The sequence below is a fragment of the Hemiscyllium ocellatum genome, chromosome 33 (assembly GCF_020745735.1).
Source record: "Hemiscyllium ocellatum isolate sHemOce1 chromosome 33, sHemOce1.pat.X.cur, whole genome shotgun sequence".
Taxonomy (NCBI): domain Eukaryota; kingdom Metazoa; phylum Chordata; class Chondrichthyes; order Orectolobiformes; family Hemiscylliidae; genus Hemiscyllium; species Hemiscyllium ocellatum.
In genome coordinates, this window is record NC_083433.1 from 5,718,608 (window position 1) to 5,740,675 (window position 22,068).

General features: G+C 44.6%; 1 protein-coding gene across 1 annotated transcript in view; it reads right to left on the reverse strand.

The window, feature by feature from the left end:
- fuz (fuzzy planar cell polarity protein) overlaps positions 1–22,068 on the reverse strand; it is a 37,397-nt gene that overhangs the window by 13,259 nt on the left and 2,070 nt on the right. Inside the window, exons 2-8 of the mRNA XM_060849260.1 lie at positions 20,584–20,705; positions 18,294–18,378; positions 15,546–15,614; positions 14,690–14,794; positions 12,464–12,667; positions 4,279–4,374; positions 3,534–3,640 (exon numbers count right to left, since the gene is read on the reverse strand). Coding sequence (XP_060705243.1) covers positions 3,534–3,640; positions 4,279–4,374; positions 12,464–12,667; positions 14,690–14,794; positions 15,546–15,614; positions 18,294–18,378; positions 20,584–20,705 — 788 coding nt within the window. The remainder of the gene's footprint in view (positions 1–3,533; positions 3,641–4,278; positions 4,375–12,463; positions 12,668–14,689; positions 14,795–15,545; positions 15,615–18,293; positions 18,379–20,583; positions 20,706–22,068) is intronic.

A 22,068-nucleotide genomic window follows, 5' to 3' on the forward strand; every position in this document is an offset into this window, starting at 1 on the left:
ATTTGAGTTATAAGGAGAGACTGGATAGGTTGGGATTTTTTTCACTGGAGCATCAGAGACTTATAGAGGTTTATAAAATCATGAGGGGCATACATAAGGTTAATAGCAAATGTCTTTTCCCTAGGATTAGGAAGTTCAAAACTAGAGGGCATATTTTTAAGGTAAGAGGAGTAAGACTTAAAAGGGACCGGAGGAGCAACCTTTTTCAAACAGAGGGTGTTCATACGTGGAATGAACTGCCAGAGGAAGAGGTAGAAGCAAGTACAGTTACATTTAAAAGGCATTTGGAGCAGGTACATGAATAAGAAATGGTTGAAGAGATATGGACCAAACACAGGCAAATGAGACTAGTTTAGTTTGGGAAACTTGGTTGGCGTGGATAAGTTGGACTGAAGAGTCTATTTCCATGCTGTGTGATGAGTCTATATGGGCCTACAGATTAGTCATGATCTCACTGAATGACAGAACCGGCTGAAAGGCCTACTCCTATTCCTATAAATCGCAGTTACGTTGCTGTGAAATTGATATCACTAGTAGATGAGTTTCTTCTCTGGGACATTTGTGAACCAGATATGCTTTTACAACAATGGTTACATAGTCACCATTAGGTTAGTTTTTACTTCTTGGTTTTATTAGTTTCCGAGTGCATCCAGCTCCATTATTTATTTTGAACGGGAATCACATGATCAAAGTTCCTCCTTTGTTCATTTGAACCAGACAGAATCCTCTTTCCATCACTTGCCCCCAGCAGCAAACACAAAATCCAAGAAAGACAATGAAGCACTTTAAAGTGCAATCACTATTACAAAAAAAACAGGCTGCCAAAGTGAGATTAATCTGATCATTTTATCTGATGACTGAGGATCAACTAGAGCACTGTTTGGGGGGGATGGGGGGGGTGGGCTGATAGTCACCAGCCTTTCTTTTGGGTAATGCCACAAAATCTTTTACATTTACCGAGAGTGCAGATGGAGTCTCAGTATAATATCTCCCCTGAAAGGTGGTACCTCTGACAGTGCAACAAATTCTCAGTGCGAGGCCAAGTGACAGTCCATTTATTTGTGTCTGAGTCTCCAGAATGGAATTGGAATTGGAACTCATAACCTCTTAATTCAGACAGAGAGAGAGAGAGAGAGAGAGAGAGAGAGAGAGAGAGAAAGAAAGAAAGAAAGAAAGAGAGAGAGAGAGAGAGACAGACAGACAGACAGAGAGAACCCCCCCACTGAGAGCTACAACTGATCTGAACCAGACAGCATTTCTTATCATGACACAGATACATTACCTTCCTCAGTTATCTGATTTTAAAGGCATTCAACATAGACAAATCTGTTGTTAAATTACATCTTCTCTCATAGGTTGAAGCATTTTTGTGAAAAATACACATGCTTACCCAGCATTTTGTTTGAAGCAAAATGGAGTACCGTGCAGTGAATAATAAACAGGCCGCTTTTATCCTAGCTTGGACGGAGTGTGATTGAAGAGGTTGGAAACTTACTAACACATTTTGGTGGATGGCCAATGGTGGGGAAAAAAAGGAAAGGGAGGGGAGAGGGGAGGGAGGGAGAGAACGAGAGAGAGAGAGAGAGAGAGAGACAGGAGAAAGGGTGTTTGGGGGGGGGGAAAGGGGGAGAACGATACGGGGGAGAGAGGGAAACAAAAAGGGGGAGAGGGAGAATAAAGGTGGGGAACCAATGAAGTGGGGGTAAGAGAGGGAACAAAGGGAGGGAGAGAGGGTACAAAGTGAGGAGAGAGGGGGAACAGAGGGTGGGGAACCAAGGAATGAGAGGAACTGGGGGGGGGGGGGGATCGGGGAGAGAATGACGGGGAGGAACGAAGGGGGCAGGGGGAACAAAGTGGGGGGGGGAAGGAGAACGAGGGGAAACTAAGGAGGGGCGGAGGGGATGAAGGGGAGAGAGGAGAGATGAAGTGGGGGATGGGTGAAGGGGAGAAGTGGGGAGGTGAAGGAGAGGGATGGCGGGGGAGTCGCATAGGGCAGGTTGGGGGAGCGAAGGGATGAAGTGGGGGGGAGGGATGAGGGGGGCAGAAGGGAGGGATTGGGGGAGCAGAAGGGAGGGATTGGGGGAGCAGAAGGGAGGGATTGGGGGGGCGAAGGGAGGGATGGAGGGGAGGGCGAAGGGAGGGATGGAGGGGAGGGCGAAGGGAGGGATGGAGGGGAGGGCGAAGGGAGGGATGGAGGGGAGGGCGAAGGGAGGGATGGAGGGGAGGGCGAAGGAAGGGATGGAGGGGGGGCAAAGGAAGCGATGGGGGGGCGAAGGGAGGGATGGGGGGCGAAGGGAGGGAAGGACGGGGGGGCGAAGTTAGGGAAGGATGGGGGGGGTGAAGGGAGGGAAGGACGGGGGGGGTGAAGGGAGGAAGGGAAGGATGAGAGGAGGCGGGTAGGAAGGGGAGGTGGGGGTGAAGGGGGGGGGGGCGATGGGGAAATGGGTCGGGGGAGGGCCCGAAGGGGAAGGGGGTTTAGGGAGGATGGGGGCAGAAGGGGATGGGGAGACAGCAGGGGAAGTGGGGGAAGTGGGGAGAGAGGAAGGAGGGGGGAAAGGTGGGGCAAGTTGGAGGAACATGGAAAACGGGAGAAAGGAGTGGGAGAGAGGGAGGAAGGGGAGTGAGATGGGAAGGGAGAAATCAATGAAGCTTTTTCTTGTCCCTTTCACTAAGCATGAAAACAGTTTTCAAGAGTTGGATAAGTTGATGCTTTGCAAAATTGTCACTTGTTGATGGAAGAAACTCCTGGACCAATGAATGAACCCAACTTTCCTGTTCATGGGACCATTAGAGAGAGACAAGTGATACTGGTTTAACGTGAAGGTCACCATGGCTCGGGTGATGGATGGGTTGAGAAGGTGGGACCTTCGTGGTAACCTCTGCTGGTGTGGGAATTGAACCCATGCTATTGCTGTCACTATATTGCAAACCAGCCATTCATGCCATCTGACCCCTACTGTACTTATACTGGAGCTGAAATGGAAACTCCACTCAAGGTTAAGTCGATAGAAGAATGTCAATGTGTGAAAGATGAGGACTGGACACAGCATTAACCATGTGGAAGTTGTGGGTTGCGAGCATTAAAACTTTGAAACAAAAACTCTGAACTAATCTTGAAAAGATGAAGGAAATCATTTAGAGAATCCATGACAAGTTAAAGTATCTGTGACTTGTACAATGCCTGTGGACTGATGCCCTGGTTTGATGTGCCGTGTGGGCGGCACGGTGGCACAGTGGCCAGCACTGCTGCCTCACAGCGCCAGAGATCTGGGTTCAATTCGCGCCTCAGGTGACTGTCTGTGTGGAGTTTGCACATTCGCCCCCACGTTTGTGTGGGTTTCCTCCGGGTGCTCCGGTTTCCTCCCACAATCCAAAGATGTGCAGGTCAGGTGAATTGGCCAAGCTACATTGCCCACAGTGTTAGGTGAAGGGGTAAATGTAGGGGAATGGGTCTGCGCTTCGGCAGGTCGGTGATGGATTTGTTCGGTCGAAGGGCATGTTTCCACACTGTAAGTAATCTAATCTAACCTTACCCAAGGATGCTCCGGTGTAAAGGAATACCAGCCGAGAAGGAGTGCTGATGTACCCTGAGGCAGGTCTTTAAAGGTTCCAGTAGTGGGCTCCAGAATCTTTCAACTAACTGAGGGGAAAAAAGCAAATCCACATCTAATTATTAGAGTGCACTATTTGAAAAAACAAATAGAATAGGCATTCAACCTTCCAAACCTCCAAGCCCAAGGGACTAACTGTCTTTCCAATCAATCGCTCTCGATGCAATTCTAACAAAATAGCTGACAACGTTTGCAAATAGCTTAGCCGCAAGAGGGACAGAATAAATTAAAGCTTATGTGCTGATGAATTGGAATCAGAGTACAGTCAGTGATAATCAATGTGGCCACCTAACTTTATCACACACTCTGCTCCCTTGAGCTTTGAACAATCCAGAGTTAAATTTCAACCATGAGGTGGCCATGACAACATGGAGAGAGAGACTGGACGTCGGGAGGTGAAGGGTAAATGAGACAATGGCAGTGAAACGACGATAGAATGAAGAGGACAGAGACAGTTGGGAGAACTGGACAATACATGAAAGCTTTGCAGGAGCCCTATTATCGGATATCAGCTGGAACAAATATATGGAGGAGTGTTGGCATAGGAGGAGGGGTGCTCCTTCCCTCCAGAACAGGCAAACCTTCTCAGTGCCTTGTTCTAGACTCACTCTTAAAGTTGACACATGAACAGCATTAATGCAAAAGATGGGAAGCAAAGCTAACTCACCTCAGTCTGAACTTGCTGCAAGGTTGGGGTTGGTCCACACAGCAGGCACACCTCTACTCCAGGGACCAACTGAAAGGTCAATAGCCTGTGGGGTACCTGGAATAAGAGAGATGAAGGTGAGGTCTGTGTGTGTGGCTGTGTATGTTTTAACTGCATCATTCTGACCTCTGGAAACACCAGCTCAATAATACCAGTGACCATCACTGACTAACAAAGCAAAGTAGCAAACAGAAAATTCGTAGAAAAACACAAAATTAATGAAAGCACACACCTGTCCCCAGTGGAGAGGGAAATTAAAGGCTCAGGTTAACAACTTTTCAACAGACATTACCCGCCCTGATGAATACTACCAGCTGTTTGCATTTTGTTTTGTTTCAGATTTCCAGTACTTGTGGTATTCTGTTGGCTCTTTGGCAACTATTTTTATCTGAACTAAATCAAAGGGAAGACCTATACTGACAATATGGTGAGAGAGGTTCTATAATTAGTTTCAGTATCTAAACAAGTAGTACAAACACAGGAACATAAATGGGAGCAGATGTAGTCCATGCAGCCCCTTCAGCCTGCTTGCCCATTCAATAAGATCACGGCTAACATGTGGCTTCAGCTCCACTCCCCACCTTCTCCCTCAATGATCAAAACTCTTTCCATCTCAGTCTTGAATGCATTCAATCACTGAACTTGAACAGCTCTCTGGGGTAGAGAATTTCAAAGTTAAAAACCCTTAGAATGAAAGCTTTATCCTCATCCCAGTTTGCAATGGTCAGGCCCTTTTCATTCCTCATTCTAGAATCTCCAAACAACAAAGCATTACCTTTGTTACATTCTCACAGAATTCTATAGACTTCAAAGAGATTCATCTCTCAGTTTTCCAAGTTCTAGACTGGTCAGGCCTATTCTATTCAATCAGCTCCTAGTGCCCTGTCTTGTGAGGTCAGATAGTTGTTTGAGAAAGACATTTCGGCTTCATGACAGATGCGTCTACCACTGAGGCTGTCCTCTGAAGGATACCCATCGAGGTGAAATGCTGGTGGGATGGTGATTAGTACAGACCTGGACGGCAACAAATGATAACACCTTTGTGATAGAACATCAGAAAAACTAAAGCACAATGTCAAAAGATTAACCACAATTGTATCATCTTATAAAGCAATTGAAGGGGAGCTTTGGAATGGTAGTGTCACTGGCTCTAAGACAGGAGGTTCAAGCCCCACCTGCTCCAGAGGCACATGTGAACAATTGATTATAAATATACCATATAAACCCTATCTTGCAAGGCATCTCCTCCTTTAATAGAGATTTTATAACATTGAAAACGGAGGCAACCCAGACAGGTTTTCATTGCTGAAAAGTTGGTAGTGCAAACAGACAGTGATTCAATCCCCTGCGAAACAGAACAAAAACAAAAGCTCCTCATGAAAACTGCAAACTTTTTGAAAGAATAAACGAATGTTAACAAGTAGAAGCTCGTCTTAATTTATGCCAACTGAGGTGATCTCAGCCAAGGGGCAAAAGGAGGCAAACCACAACTGATCATACAAGCTTAGCTAGTCTCTGGATGCCCGTTGCTATCAAATGATTCCTCACAGCAAACTGAAAATGTATTTTACTTTTTAAGTTAATTTGTGGGTGACACTGACAAGGCCTGTTCCTCATGGTCCTGAGTACTGTCAGCCTGTTAGTCTTCCACGTGGGGATGGCATATGACAATAGATTTCCTGGAAATATCACCGTCTCCAACTCCCATCCAAGTGCACACTGTCCTGAATTGGAAAATAATGGCTGCTCCTTCAGAATGGCTGGCTCAAAATCCTAGAACTTGTTCTTTAACATCACTATACGTGTACCCATCATGCACTCGCACCACATAGATACAATGGTTCAAGAAAGTGGCTCACTACCCCTTTCTGGAGGGCATCCAGTGACAGGAAATAAATGCCAGACTAGCCAGTGAAACCTGCATCCTGTGAAAGGATGAAAAAAAAACATTTTGCAATGCAGGATTGTCAAATCCAATGTCATCCCATACAGAAAGAGCATCCTTTATGGTAAAAGATGCTGGCTGAAATATGATATAGGAATTATAAAATTATAAAAGGTTTAACAAATTGTACATAGCGCTAAGTAGTTTTCCATTTAAACTTGTCACAGAGTTGAGCAAATTCCTCCAAAAACAAAAAGTGCTGGAGATTATTTAACTTGGGGCAGTGTTTGTAGAGGAATAAGACGGTGTTATTTTCTGGGTCTGTAGATTGTGAAGGAGCAAAAATGGTCTTTAGTACAGTGATATGTGCTTCTTGTCAGATGTGGGAGTTTAAAGAGAGTTTAAGGGTTACTGTGGATTATATCTGCCATAAATGCTGTTGGTTGCGAATCTTATCAGATCGAATGATTTGGTTGGAGAGACAGTTGGAAGCAATGAGAAATTTGCAACAACAACAGTATGTGATGGATGGCAGTTATAGGAAGTGGAGAGTGTCTCTGATACAGTCACATTGATGGGTTAACTTCAGGAAAGGTAAGAGAGGTAGGCAGCTAGAGCAGGAGCCTTTGTGGCCTGTACCCATTTCAAACAAGTATGCTGTTTTGGAAAATGTAGGGGGTGATGGATTCGCAGGGGAACGTAGCACAAACAGCCAAGTTTCTGGTATTGAGGTTGGCTCGAATGCAATGAGGGGTACATCAGTTTCCAAGAGATCAATTGTGTTAGGGGACTCTCTAGTCTGAGGTACAGACAGACATTCCTGTGGCCAGCAGCGAAAAATCAATCACTTCCCTGGTGCCAGAACCAAGGATGTCTCAGAGAGGATGCAGAATGTTCTCACGGGGGAGAGGGGCCAGCAAGAGGTCACTGTTCAGACTGGAACCAACGATATAGGTAGGGAAAAAGTTGAGATTCTGAAGGGAGATTACAGAGAGTTAGGCAGGAATTTAAAAAGGAGATCCTCAAGGATAGTAATATCTGGATTACTCCCAGTGCTACGAGCTAGTGAGAGCAGGAATAGGAGGATAGAGCAGATGAATGCATGGCTGAGGAGCTGGTGTGTGGAATAACATTTTTGGACCATTGGAATCTCTTTTGGGGTGGAAGTAACCTGTACAAGAAGGACGGTTTGCACCTAAATTGGAAGGGGACTAATATACTGGCAGGAAGATTTGCTAGAACTGCTTAGGAAGATTTAAACTAGTAAGGTGGGGGGGAGCCAGGGAGATAGTGAGGAAAGAGATCAATCTGAGATGGGTACAGTTGAGAACAGAAATGAGTCAAACAGTCAGGGCAGGCAGGGACAAGGTACGACTAATAAATTAAACTGCATTTATTTCAATGCAAGGAGCCTAACAGGGAAGGCAGATGAACTCAGGGCATGGTTAGGAACATGGGACTGGGATATCATAGCAATTACAGAAACATGGCTCAGGGATGGGCAGGACTTGCAGCTTAATGTTCCAGGATACAAATGCTACAGGAAGGATAGAAAGGGAGGAAAGAGAGGAGGGTGGTTGGCATTTTTGATAAGGGATAGCATTACAGCTGTGCTGAGGGAGGATATTCCTGGAAATACATCCAGGGAAGTTATTTGTGTGGAACTGAGAAATAAAAAAGGGATGATCACCTTATTGGGATTGTATTATAGACACCACAATAGTCAGAGGGAAATTGAGAAACAAACTTGTAAGGAGATCTCAGCTATCTGTAAGAATAATAGGGTGGTTATGGTAGGGATTTTAACTTTCTGAACATAGACTGGGACTGCCACAGTGTTAAGGGTTTAAATGGAGAGGAATTTCTTAAGTGTGTACAAGAAAATTTTCTGATTCAGTATGTGGATATACCTACAAGAGAAGATGCAAAACTTTACCTACTCTTGGGAAATAAGGCAGGGTAGGTGACCGAGGTGTCAGTGGGGGAGCACTTTGGGGACAGCAACCATAATTCTATTCGTTTTAAAATAGTGATGGAAAAGGATAGATCAGATTTAAAAGTTGAAGTTCTAAATTGGAGAAAGGCCAATTTTGACTCTATTAGGCAAGAACTTTCAAAAGCAGAGTGGGGACAGATGTTTGCAGGTAAAGGAACGGCTGAAAAATGGGAAGCCTTCAGAAATGAGATGACAAGTATTCAGAGAAAGTATATTCCTGTCAGGGTGAAAGGAAAGGCTGGTAGGTATAGGGAATGCTGGATGACAAAAGAAATTGAGGGTTTGGTTAAGAAAAAGAAGGCAGCATATGTGAGGTATAGACAGGATAGATCAAGTGAATCCTTAGAAGAGTATAAAGGAAGTAGGAGTATACTTAAGAGGGAAATCAGGAGTGCAAAAAAAGGACATGAAACAGCTTTGACAAACAGAGTTAAGGAGAATCCAAGGGGTTTTTACAAATGCATTAAAGACACAGAGTAACTAGGGAGAGAATAGGGCCCGTCAAAGATCAGCATGGCGGCCTTTGTGTGGAGCTGCAGGAAATGGGGGAGATACTGAACAAGTATTTTGCATCAGTATTTACTGTGGAAAAGGATATGGAAGATATAGGAAGTTATGAAATAGATGGTGACATCCTGCAAAATGTCCATATTACAGAGAAGGAAGTGTTGGATGTCTTGAAACGCATAAAGGTGAATAAATCCCCAGGGGAGCAAGAACTTTCAAAAGCTGATTGGAGGTAGATGTTCACAGGTAAAGGGATGGCTGGAAAATGGGAAGCCTTCAGAAATGAGATAACGAGAATTCAGAGAAAGTATATTCCTGTTAGGGTGGTAGGTACAGGATAGGGAATGCTGGATGACTAAAGAAATTGAGGGTTTGGTTAAGAAAAAGAAGGAAGCATATGTGAGGTATAGACAGGATAGATCAAGTGAATCCTTAGAAGAGTATAAAGGAAGTAGGAGTATACTTAAGAGGGAAATCAGGAGTGCAAAAAAAGGACATGAAACAGCTTTGACAAATAGAGTTAAGGACAAAAGAGTAACTAGGGAGAGAATAGGGCCCGTCAAAGATCAGCAAGGCGGCCTTTGTGTGGAGCTGCAGAAAATGGGGGAGATACTGAGTATTTTGCATCAGTATTTACTGTGGAAAAGGATATAGACTGTAGGGAAATAGATGGTGACATCTTGCAAAATGTCTATATTACAGAGGAGGAAGTGCTGGATGTCTTGAAACGCATAAAAGTGGACGAATCCCCAGGACCTGATCAGGTGTACCCTAGAACTTTGTGGGAAGCTAGAGAAGTGATTGCTGGACCTCTTACTGAGATATTTGTATCATTGATAGTCACAGGTGAGGTGCTGGAAAACTGGAGGTTGGCTAACGTGGTGCCACTCTTTAAGAAGGGTAGTAAGGACAAGCCAGGGAACTATAGACCAGTGAGCCTGATGTAGGTGGTGGGCAGATTGTTGGAAGGAATCCTGAGGGACAGGATGTACATGTATTTGGAAAGGCAAGGACTGATTAGGGATAGTCAACATGGCTTTGTGCATGGGAAATCATGTCTCACAAACTTGATTGAGTTTTTTTGAAGAAGTAACAAAGAGGATTGATGGTGGCAGAGTGGTAGATGTAATCTTTATTGACATCAGTAAGGCATTCGACAAGGTTCCCCACGGGAGACTGATTAGCAAGGTTAGATTTCATGGAATATAGGGAGTACTGGCCATTTGGATACCGAATTGGCTCAAAGGTAGAAGGCAGAGGGTGGTGGTGGAGGGTTGTTTTTCAGACTGGAGGCCTGTGACCAGTGGAATGCCACAAGGATCGGTGCTGGGTCCTCTATTTTTTGTCATTTACATAAATGCTTTGGATGCGAGCATAAGAGGTACAGTTAGTAAATTCGCAGATGACACCAAAATTGGAGGTTTAGTGGACAGCGAAGAAGGTTACCTCAGATTATAACAAGATCTTGATCAGATGGGCCAATGGGCTGAGAAGTGGCAGATGGAGTTTAATTCAGATAAATGTGAGGTGCGCAATTTGGGAAAGCAAATCTTAGCAGGATTTATACACTTAATGGTAAGGTCCTTGGAAGTATTGCTGAACAAAGAAATCTTGGAATACAGGTTCATAGCTCCTTGAAAGTGAAGTCACAGGTAGATAGGATAGTGAAGGCCTTTGGTATGCTTTCTCTTATTGGTCAGTGTTGAGTACAGGAGTTGGGAGATCATGCTGCAGCTGTACAGGACATTGGTGAGGCCGCTATTGGAGCATTGCATGTAATTACATAGAACATAGAACAATACAGCACAGAACAGGCCCTTAGGCCCACGATGTTGTGCCGAACATCTATCCTAGATTAAGCACCCATCCATGTACCTATCCAATTGCCGCTTAAAGGTCGCCAATGATTCTGACTCTACCACTCCCACGGGCAGCGCATTCCATGCCCCCACCACTCTCTGGGTAAAGAACCCACCCCTGACATCTCCCCTATACCTTCCACCCTTCACCTTAAATTTATGTCCCCTAGTAACACTCTGTTGTACCCGGGGAAAAAGTTTCTGACTGTCTACTCTATATATTCCTCTGATCATCTTATAAACCTCTATCAAGTCACCCCTCATCCTTCGCCGTTCCAACGAGAAAAGGCCGAGAACTCTCAACCTATCCTCGTACGACCTATTCTCCATTCCAGGCAACATCCTGGTAAATCTTCTCTGCACCCTCTCCAAGCTTCCACATCTTTCCTAAAGTGAGGCGACCAGAACTGCACACAGTACTCCAAATGTGGCCTAACCAAAGTCCTGTACAGCTGCGACATCACTTCATGGCTCTTGAATTCAATCCCTCTGCTAATGAACGCTAATACACCATCGGCCTTCTTACAAGCTCTATCCACCTGAGTGGCAACTTTCAAAGATCTATGTACACAGACCCCAAGATCCCTCTGTTCCTCCACCTGACTAAGAACCCTACCGTTAACCCTGTATTCTGCATTCTTATTTGTTCTTCCAAAATGGACAACCTCACACTTGGCAGGGTTGAACTCCATCTGCCACTCCTCAGTCCAGCTCTGCATCATATCTAAGTCCCTTTGCAGCCGACAACAGCCCTCCTCACTGTCCACAACTCCACCAATCTTCGTATCATCTGCAAATTTACTGACCCACCCTTCGACTCTCTCATCCAAGTCATTAATAAAAATTACAAACAGCAGAGGACCCAAAACTGATCCCTGCGGAACTCCACTTGTAACTGGGCTCCGGGCTGAATATTTACCATCTACCACCACTCTCTGACTTTGACCGGTTAGCCAGTTTTCTATCCAATTGGCCAAATTTCCCTCTATCCCATGCCTCCTGACTTTCCGCATAAGCCTACCATGGGGAAATGGTAATTCTGGTCTCCTTCCTATTAGAAAGATGTTGTGAAACTTGAAAAGGTTCAGAAAAGATTTACAAGGATGATGCTAGGGTTGGAGGATTTGAGCTGAACAGGCTTGGGTTGTTTCCCTGGAGTGTCAGAGGCTGAGGGTTGACCTTATAGAGGTTTATAAAATTATGAGGGGCATGGATAGGATAAATAGTCAAAGTCTTTTCCCTGGAGTGGGAGAGTCCAAAACGAGAGGGCATAGGTTTGGTGAGAGGGGAAAGACATACAACGGACGTAAGGGGCAACCTTTTCATGCAGAGGGTGTTACATGTATGGAATGAGCTGCCAGAGGAAGTGGTGGAGGCTGGTACAATTGCAACATTTAAGAGGCATTTGGATGAGTATATGAATAGGAAGGTTTTGGAGGGATATCGGCCGGGTGCTGGCAGGTGGGACTAGATTAGGTTGGGATAACTGGTCTGCATGGACGGGTTGGACCAAAGGGTCTGTTTCCATGCTGTACATCTCTATGACTCTATCACAGCGGGTCAGGCAGCAGCCATGGAGAGCAAGCAAGCTAATGTTTCAAGTCTAGATGACTCTTCATCAGAGCTTGCTATCTCTCCATAGACACTGTCTGAGCTGCTGCGATCTCCACCACTGTTTGTTTTCGGTACAGATTCCAGCATCTGCTGTAATTTGCTCCTATGTTGAGCAAATTCCACTGCCTGTTGTCAAAACCTAACTTTATTTATTGCAATGGGAAATGTTGACATACCAATTTGCAATAGTACACATTGACAGTAAAGTGTTACAAAATGCTGGGACAACTGAAGTAAAGTTTCATGGGCAGAGAGTACCAACCCAACACGCAGTTGGGTACTTACCGTAGGGCTGCCGTGAGGCAGGTAGATGGGGTAGTCACGTGATGTGCTGGGTGCCAGGGATCCCACCAGCCATGCCAACAGCATGATCTCCTGTGCTGCGAGCCGCCACCACTTCTCTGTTGCCACTACGACCTTGTTCATGACCATAAGGCACCCAAAGTTACTCTCAGAGGCAGCAGCAGCAACAAATACATCCAACGCCTCCTGAAGCAGATCAGAGGCAAGAACTGTTTTAATATTTAGAACAATGCAGCGTTTGGAGAAACACTAAAAGGATTAATGACCACCTCTATGCCACGGTCCAGAGCACAAAGATGTAGCTGAGCTGAGGGTGCAGGCTGTACTTTTTCATTTTTCATTGTGGAGACCTGGTAAATTGCAATTCAGGTCACACTGAGCAGAAGACATTACTATAAGGAACTATAGAAACTTGGGTCTCAGTTTTCTGACAGGTTTACCTTCCATCACCCTTGCTCCCATTAAGCATTAACTTCCATTTCACCCAGACAAGGAATGGCACATTAAGGAATATTCTTCTCAACCTGCAGTTAAAGGACATTGCTTGATGGCTTCAGTTTAGAGGGAAGTATTTACTCCTCATTTCACTCTGCCCGAGCAGTTGTTTTTCAATGTTGACACTACTGACTGGGCCAGCATTTATTGCGGTGCATTCCAGACCCCCAACACCACCTGAGTGAAAAAGATTTTCGCCATGTCCCCTCTAAACCTTCTGCCTACCACTTTAAAACTTCACCTCTTGTTAATGACCATTCAACTAAGGGGAGCAGCTGCTTTCTATTCACTCTATTCGTGCCTGTCATAATCTTATACATCTCAAAAGGGTCCCTCCTCCACCTTCTCTACTCCAAAGAAGACCACCCAAGCTAATCCAGCCTCTCTTTATAGCTGAAATTCTCCTTCCCAGGCAACATCCTGGTGAAAAAAAAAACAAATGCACTGCAGATGCTGGAAATCTGAAACAAAAACAGAAATTGCTGGAAAACTTTAGCAGGTGGAAAGAAGTCAGAGTTAACATTTCAGGTCCATTGTCTAGATTAGAGTGGTGCTGGAAAAGCACAGCAGGTCAGGCAGCATCCAAGGAGCAAGAAAATCGACATTTTGGGCAAAAGCATTTCTTGCTCCTCAGATGCTGCATGACCTGCTGTGCTTTTCCAGCACCACTCCAATCTTGGCTCTGATCTCCAGCATCTGCAGTACCCACTTTCGCCTATTTCAGGTCCAGTGACCCTTCCTCCTAGTGAATCTCCATTACACCATCTCCTGTGCAATCACATCCTTCGTATAGTGCACAGACTAGAACACCACACAGTTCTCCAGCTATGACCTGCCCAAAGTTCTGTACAGCTCCAACATGACCTCCCTGCTCTTATAATCTATTCCACTGATAAAGACATCCCATATGACTTTTTAACTACTCTATTAACCTGCCTTGCTACCTTCAGGGATCTGTGATCAAGCATCCCAAGATCCCTCTGTTCCAGAGGTTCCTAGAGTCCTGCCATTTAGACAGCGCACATAGAGCTTTATTCTGCATTTAACTCCTGCAGTAGCTGAGCTGGGAGTGATTAAGGATAGCAATAAGCCACAAAGAGCAGTCAATCAAGGTCCACTCTCCACGTCATGGGGATACAGTGGCATAGTGATAACATCAGTGGGTCAGCAACCCAGACAATCAGACATGGATCATCTGGATACATGGGTTCAAATCCCAGCAGGGGCAGCTGGTGGAATTTGCATTTAATATGTAAAATCTGGAACTAAACATTAATCTCAGTGATCATAACCGTGAAACTATCAATTGTCATAAAAACCCATCTGCTTCAGTAATGTCCTTTAGGGAAGGACATCTGTCATCCTTACCTGAACAGATCTACATGTGACTCCAGCCCCCCAATAATTGGGATGACTCAACTGCTTTCTCAAATGGCATAGCAAGCTAGTGAGTTCAAAGGTGATTAGGAATGGGTAAAAAATGTATTTGGACAAATGCCATGTTTTTGTTTTAAATGAGTTTCATCTGTGCTTCCACCTATACTCACTTCTTAAAAAGTGCTTTAAGAAAGCCTGTGTAAATAATATGTTAGAAATTTGAATTATGTATGACCTTTTCAATCAGAATCATCAAGGTGATTCCCCATCCCCTGCCGTTTTGTCCTTCATGAAACGAACAAGCATGGTCTGTCAGACTCTCCTATCATCACTGACCTGCAGTATGTCAGTGTGTGGAGACACCACACAATCCACGCACTGGGTCAGATCCCCCATCCAATCTGAGGCAGCCAGGAAACTGTCAATCAGCTTGTAGCAGGCCTAGGAAAACAGCAAGAGAATTCTCAGCTCAGATGCATAACAAAAGGAACCTAACCAAAATAGTTATCACCAACAGGAGCAAGATACCAATGACATATAACTAAACATCACAGGAATCAAGTATCAGAAGTATTAAGTTTAAACTACACTCCCTTCAGGTACTCTTCCTGACAGACCAATTAGCTTCCTTCAATTTACCCAGACATTGTATTACAGTGATCTGACTGGACTGTCAGAACTACGCGGCCTATTACACCTCCAGCTGGCAACTGAGAATCACGTACTGTTGGTGGGTTCCTGTGGAGGAGTGGTAGTGTGTCTACCTCTGATGGGACTCAACTCCCAAAAGCTCCAATGGTGTCTCATAATATGTCTGAGCAAGTTGATTAGAAAATCTCTCTCATGCTCTTGATATACCGTTAGTCATCCTCCTTCTCGGTGAGAGCGACTCAAGGATTATGATCAGGAGCTGGAATCTTGGTCAACGCATAAGCAACAATGTGATAAATGACTAGTTCAGCAAGACTGGCTGAGGGGCAATCGTTTGTTAGGACATCAGGCAGAATCTCTTGCTCTGCCTTGAAAGAGTGCCATAGGATCTTCTACATCCACTCAGGATGGCATTATGGATATATAGTTTACCAGAAATGTCAGTCTGCATTTTGCAGTCAGGTCTCCAAAGTAGGCTTCGTACCCACCACCTGGAAGTCTGGTTAAAAACCAAACAACATCATTCCACAGTCTCACTCACCCGCAGTTCCCGCTTCATTCGCTCCACGTTTTTAAGGTTCACCAGATCATCCAAACCAATCACCAGCACCTTCCAAAATCAGAAGCAAAAGGTTAAGTTCTACAAAAGCCAATAACAGATTCCGGTCTGACAGGAATTCTCTGTATAAATACAGCTGAGACTGTAGAATAGCAAATTACTCGTCCTTTGATTCCCCAAAGCCTGTCTACCATTTACAGGCATATGTCAGGAATGTGGTGAAATACTCACCACTTGCCTGGAAGGGTGCTGCTCCAATAATTCTCAAGAAGCTTGGCACCATACAGGACAAAGCTGCCTGCTTGATTGGCAGCACCTTCACCACTTTAACATACATTCTTCCCTCCGCCACTAAACATACAGCAGCAGAGTGCCAACTGAAAGATATATTGCAACCTGGCAACCTCAATTATCTAGAACAAGGCCAGCAAGTGAAAGGGAGCACCACTACCTGCAAGTTACCCTCCAAGTCAAACATGATCTTGATTTGGAAATATATTGCCGTTCCTTCAGTATGTTAGGTCAAAATTGCAGAACGATGCAAGGATGAGGTAAGCAGGTTTTTATTCAGTAAGGGAATCGAGGGAAAAGGCAAGAGATGGAATTGTGAATGATCAGATCAGCCATGATTTTACTGAATGCAGACGCAGACTTAGTTGCCTGAACGGCTTGCTTTTGCTCTTACTAATTATGATTATGGTCTAATTTCCTCTTGAACAGCACATATGGATTTAAATTGACAGCTCATCATCACCTTCACCAAGGTAACAATAAATAGAATCACATATTCACAGAATTCCTACAGTGCAGAAACGGGCCATTTGGCCCATCGAGTCTGCACCAATCCCCCCACCCCAAAAGAACATCCCACCCAGAGCAACCAACACACCCCACCCCATCCCCGTACCCAACATGGACTTTTTCCATCGTGGCTAACCCCACCTAACCCGCACACCCCTGGACACTACAGGGCAATTTTTTTTCGCATGGCCTATCCACTTAACCTCCTCATCTTTGGACTACAGGAGGAAACTGATGCAGACAGGGGGAGACCATGCAAACCCAAATAGACAGTCGCCTGAGGGTGGAATCAAACCTCAGTACGTGGTGCTGTGAGGCCACCAATTGTGCCACCATGTTGCCTAAAACATTCTGCAGGAGGAGGGGTTCACTGCCAATTTCTGGATAGTTTACACTAAAACTTGGCAACTAATGATTCTCTGGCACATCATAACATCTCTACCTGAGTCCACTTGCCAAACCCAATCAGCACCTCCCTGTCATGCAGCATGAATTCTTGTTCCTTCTTGATTTGGTATTCTTGCAACTGTCCTGACGAGTGCAAGTTGTTTTCTCAGCAACACTTGGATTCTGTTCTGCCAAGCAACCATTTAGATTAGAAGAAAACCAGAAAATGTTCCAAATGCTCAGCTGGTCTGAAAGCATCTTTGTAGAGGAGTTAATGTTCAAGATCAATGACCTATAAGTAGAACCCTTCTGTGCAGGGATTTTGATCCAAAGCTTTCCATTTTGTTCTGTTCTCTGAAGATACTGCTTCAACAGTTGAATATTTCAGGTATTTTTTGATTTATTTTCAGATTTACACTCAGGTTGTAAGTTTGCTCGCTGAGCTGGGAGATTTGCTCTCATGCCCAGTGAGAAAACTTACAACCTGATCTACAAATCTTCTCCAAAATGGCAATCAGACTTACAGTTTTTGCAACATTTTGCTTTTTACCAGCTGCATTACGCTGTGCCTCCACATTGTGAAGCTGAACTAGGCTACAGAGATTGGGAGGCGTGTAGCCATGGAGGGTTCCGAACACGAGCATGAGAAATTCTAAACATCAAAGGAAGAACTGGGCTCAGAAATACAGTTCTTATGCGACAATCACAGCAGTCACCCACACCTCATGCTGAGCAGCCCGTACGTCAAATGTTATTTTCAGTTCAGATTTGACCTTTTATGTGTGAGCATTGTTAGTGGCATGGATCAGACCACCCTCCATGTCCAACATCTGTTATTGGCATCAAAGAAGTTGCAGGTGATTGCCAGCAGGCTGCCTTTGTCCCAAATTTGGAACAAAGACCCAGCACCTTTCATAACCTCGGCATGTTCCAGAATGCTTTACAACCAATGCGGCAATTTTTAAGGGTGGCCACTGTTGGAACATGACAGCCAACTTGCACATAGCAAGCTCCCATGAACAACAATGCAAAATAAACTGGATATATCCCCTTTCTGGGGACTGATTGAAGGATAAATATTGGCCAAATTCCCTCTGTCTTTCTTCAAATTAACGTCAGTATTTACAAGTACTCTAGAAGGCCTACAGGGTTAAGGTTTCATCTGGAACTATCCCAGACAACGCAGGAGGCCTCTCAGTACTCAGCCAGGAACTTTGTGCTGATATCTCCAGTGGTGCAGCTCTTGAAGCCACAACACTCTGATTTTGAAGTGACAGCACTGCAGATTGAGCCACATATTGATAAGGACAGCAATAACAGTGCCATGCCTGCAGTTCCCCCCATTTGCTGCACTGACCTCTCTTAGGCATCAGTGATAGTATCATTGACCGTAATAAAAAGCTGGACAGCAGGACACAGGCATCTGAGACGTCGAACTGATCAGAGGGTCTTTTCTCGACCCCTGTTGTCCATCACAGTCAATGTAGGTGTTTTTTTTTAAAACTCTGCCAATCCAAATAAGGCGTTGCCCTGTGGACTCACCATAGCACTGAAGACATTGTCCAACAGGCGGCTAAGGTAAAGGTCACTTGCATCTTCCTCAGAGGCCATGGCGATGAGTGTGATGCTGCGTAACCATGGAAACAAGCTGTTAGCACAATATGGACGATATGTCTGGCACATCTATTGCGCAGCTATTTCTGGAGGGTTGGCTAACCTGTCTCTCGAGCACAGACACTGAGCGTTACGCAAACCAAAATATGTATTCATTTTAAAATCATTTTCTATATTCTTTTAAATGTCATTGTTCTTCCCTTGCCTCCTGAAGACCACAGGCCATCTGCTCTTCAGTGCTTTATCCGAGTTTCCAATCTTCACCCTGTATGCCAATGCCATGAATGTCAGTGAGCTATTTTTGGGTCATCAACTCTTTGAGCTCAACTGACAGCTACATATTTCACATTAGGAAATCACTGGCTAGTGGCTGGTAATGCCAGCTCTGGGAAAATATCACTGAATAGTGATAGGTAGGTAGAGGCCATTAGCCCATCAAGTCTGCACTCACCCTCTGAAGAGCATTCCACCCAGACCCAGCTCCCCCCCTTACCTTATCCCCAGAACCCCACATTTACCATGGCTAACCCACCTAGCTTGCACACCCCTGGACACTGTGGGGCAATTTAGCTTTGTCGGCTATGCAGCACTGGGTTACGAAGAGCAGACAGCTTGTGCTCTATTCAAGATGAATTTGTCATCGAGGTGGAGACAGTGGACTGAGTTGACACTCAGCAACCAAAGTGGCACAATGTCAGTGGACCCAGGTTCAATACCAGTGGGCTACTGTCCATAAGGAGTTTGCGCATTCTCCCCATGTCTATAGGGTTTTTGGCCAGTTGCTCCTGCTTCCTCCCACAGTCCAAACATTTGTAGGTTAGGTAGATTGGCCATGGTAATATGTAGGGTTAGGGGGATAAGGTATGGTGCTGGGGCTGTGTTGGATGCTCTTCAGAGTGTCTGTGTGAGCTCAATGCGATGAATGAGCTCTTTCCACACTGTAGGGATTCTATGATAATTCCCTCCTACAACAGAGCTGTGGGTGTCCCGACACTACACGAACTGGAGTGGTTCAAGGTGGCAGCTCACCACCATCCTCTCAAGGGCAATTTGAGATGGACAATAAACGTTGGCCCAGTCAGCGATGCCCACATCTGTTCAATTAAATTTTTAAAATGAAGGTACTACATAGATGCAAATTGCTTTATTGGTATTAGAAAGCACTTCTCAAGCATATCCAAGGAACAAGAAAACCTATAACAGCTGATGGCTAAATTTGACTGTAAATTGTTTCAATGAGGCACAAAGGGGTAAACAGGAAAATCTCGTCGCTGGACTGGAGGCTTCACATCCCTTTAATGGATGGGTTGGACTTTTTAAGATGGGGTCCTGTAGCAGGAAACATTTCCTTTTCTAAACAAATAAACCCAAAGACTGAAAACCAGAAACAGAATCAGAAATTGCTGTAAGAACACAACAGGTCTGACAGCATCTGTGGAGAGAAAGCAGAGTTAGTGTTTCAGGTCTAATAATGCATCTTCAGAACCTTTTCTTTACACCCATCAAAAAGTGTCCAGGGAACACAACAGGAAAAATGTAAAGAATGTAATTGGAACCAAAGGATGTTTACAGCACACAATGAGGCCAATTGGCCCATTTTGTGTGTGTGTGTGTGTGTGTGTGTGTGTGCGCGTGCGCGTGTGTATCAGCTCTCTGCTCAAGCAACCGTCGACAAACACCAATTTTCATGTTGTCCAGCAAATTTTCATATCTGATAATTGCTCAATTCTCTTTTGAAAGCCATGATTGCATCTGCCTCCATCACATTCCAGATCTTAACCACTCGCTGCACTTCCCCCCCAATGCCACAATGCTTTTTTTCCACAATTCACTTTAAATCTCTCTTTCTTTCAATGGGAATGGTCTCTCCCCATTTACACCATCCAGAACCTTCATGATTTGGAAAACGTCCAACACATCTGCTCTCAACCTTCTCTTGTCCTATTATTCTGGGCTACAGAGCAGCTCCTTTCACATTATGAAAGGTTTATGAGGAAATTTGTGTGGTCTTGTGGTACATGTCCCTACCTCTGGGTCAGAAGACTTGTCTCAAATCCCACCTGCCCAGAAGGTGAATTGGAACATGTCTGAACAGGTCAGTGAACATAATTAAGAGGAAATTGGTCATCAGCTTTTGTTTTAAATTCATTTTAAATGTAGCCTTTCATTGCATTTGTGTGTCTCATAGAACAAAACCTGGACCTTTGTTCTGCCTTACCTGTCGTGGAAAACTCTCCAGCAGACCTTGGTGTTGTCAGTAGAGGTGCTGGTAAGAAAAATATCCTGGTTACTCCCAAACATATGAACTCCATTGAGAGAGCCGATTACTGAGAAAGGAAGCTGAAAAATAAAAGAGACTTACTGAAATATAGAAAATCCATTCAGGCCTTTAAGCTTTTCCTACCAATCTGACCCTAGTGTTTAAAATCACTGAAAGGTTTGATGGAATTGATAAGACCACATGATGTCAGAGTAGAAGTTGGTCATTCAGCCTATTCTCTACCATTTACTGAGATCATGGCAAATCTGATCATCCTTAACTCCAATTTCTGCTCCCCCATAATCCTTTTCTTAATGATTAGAAGTCTGCTTGTCTCAGCCTTGAATATATTTAATGACCCAGCCTAGACAGCCCTGTGCAGTAAAGAATTCCAGATTCACCATCCTCAAAAGAAATTCCTCCTCATCTCTGTCTGAAACAGGTGACTCCTTACTCTAAGGTTATTCCCTTAAAGGGAAAGAACATTTCTCGAGAGATAAACTATATTCTCTGCTGGGATAGCTTGGGAAGTGCACTCTCAAAATTAGAGCTCAGCCTGTCGGAGGTGACATGAGGAAGCTCTTCTTCCAACAACAACACACGACTACAGCAAGTCTGAGGCTATTAACAATAGTCACAAGGCAGTGGTCTTTGAATATTTTTAAGACTAAGGTAAGACTAAGATTCTATATAAGCAAGGGGACAGGTTAAAAAGTCATTTATGGTATTGACGGGATTGAGTAGTCGTCGAGAGAGCGTTATCTGAGTAAATGGTAGGGCAGATTCAAGGAACTTACTCTTGCTGTTAAATGTTTATATGCAAACTCTGCAGCAAAGATCTCACTGCCTGAACCCCGTCACCACCACTGCCCAGCCATCATCTATATGGAGCAAGTCAGGAATCTGATGGAATACTCTCCACTTGTATGCAATACTTCAGTTCTATCAACACTCATGAGGCTCAAAACCATCTAGGACAAAGTATCCTACTTGACTGGTACTCCATCTTCCACCTTCAACATTCACTCCCTCACACAGACAGGTGCCTCCTCAATACGCACTGCAGTAACTAACCAAGGCTCCATTGACAGCATTTTCCAAACCTGTGATCTCTACACTTAGAAGGGCAAGACAGCAGATACAAGGGGACATCATCATCTGCATGTTCCCTTCTAAGACATGTACTATACTGTTTTGGAACCATTATCCCTTGTCCTTCATGGCCACTGGAGTGAAAATACTTGAACTCCCACCTCAACAGCACAGTGGATGTCTCTACACCACGTAGCCTACAGGAGTTCAAGACGGCAGCTCGCTACCACTTTTTCCAGGGCAATTAGAGATGGGTAATAAATGCCAGCCTAGTCAATGACACCCATATCCAAGAGAACATACATTTTTAAATAAATAACAAGATAGTGGAAGTCTGGAATTCTCGCCCTA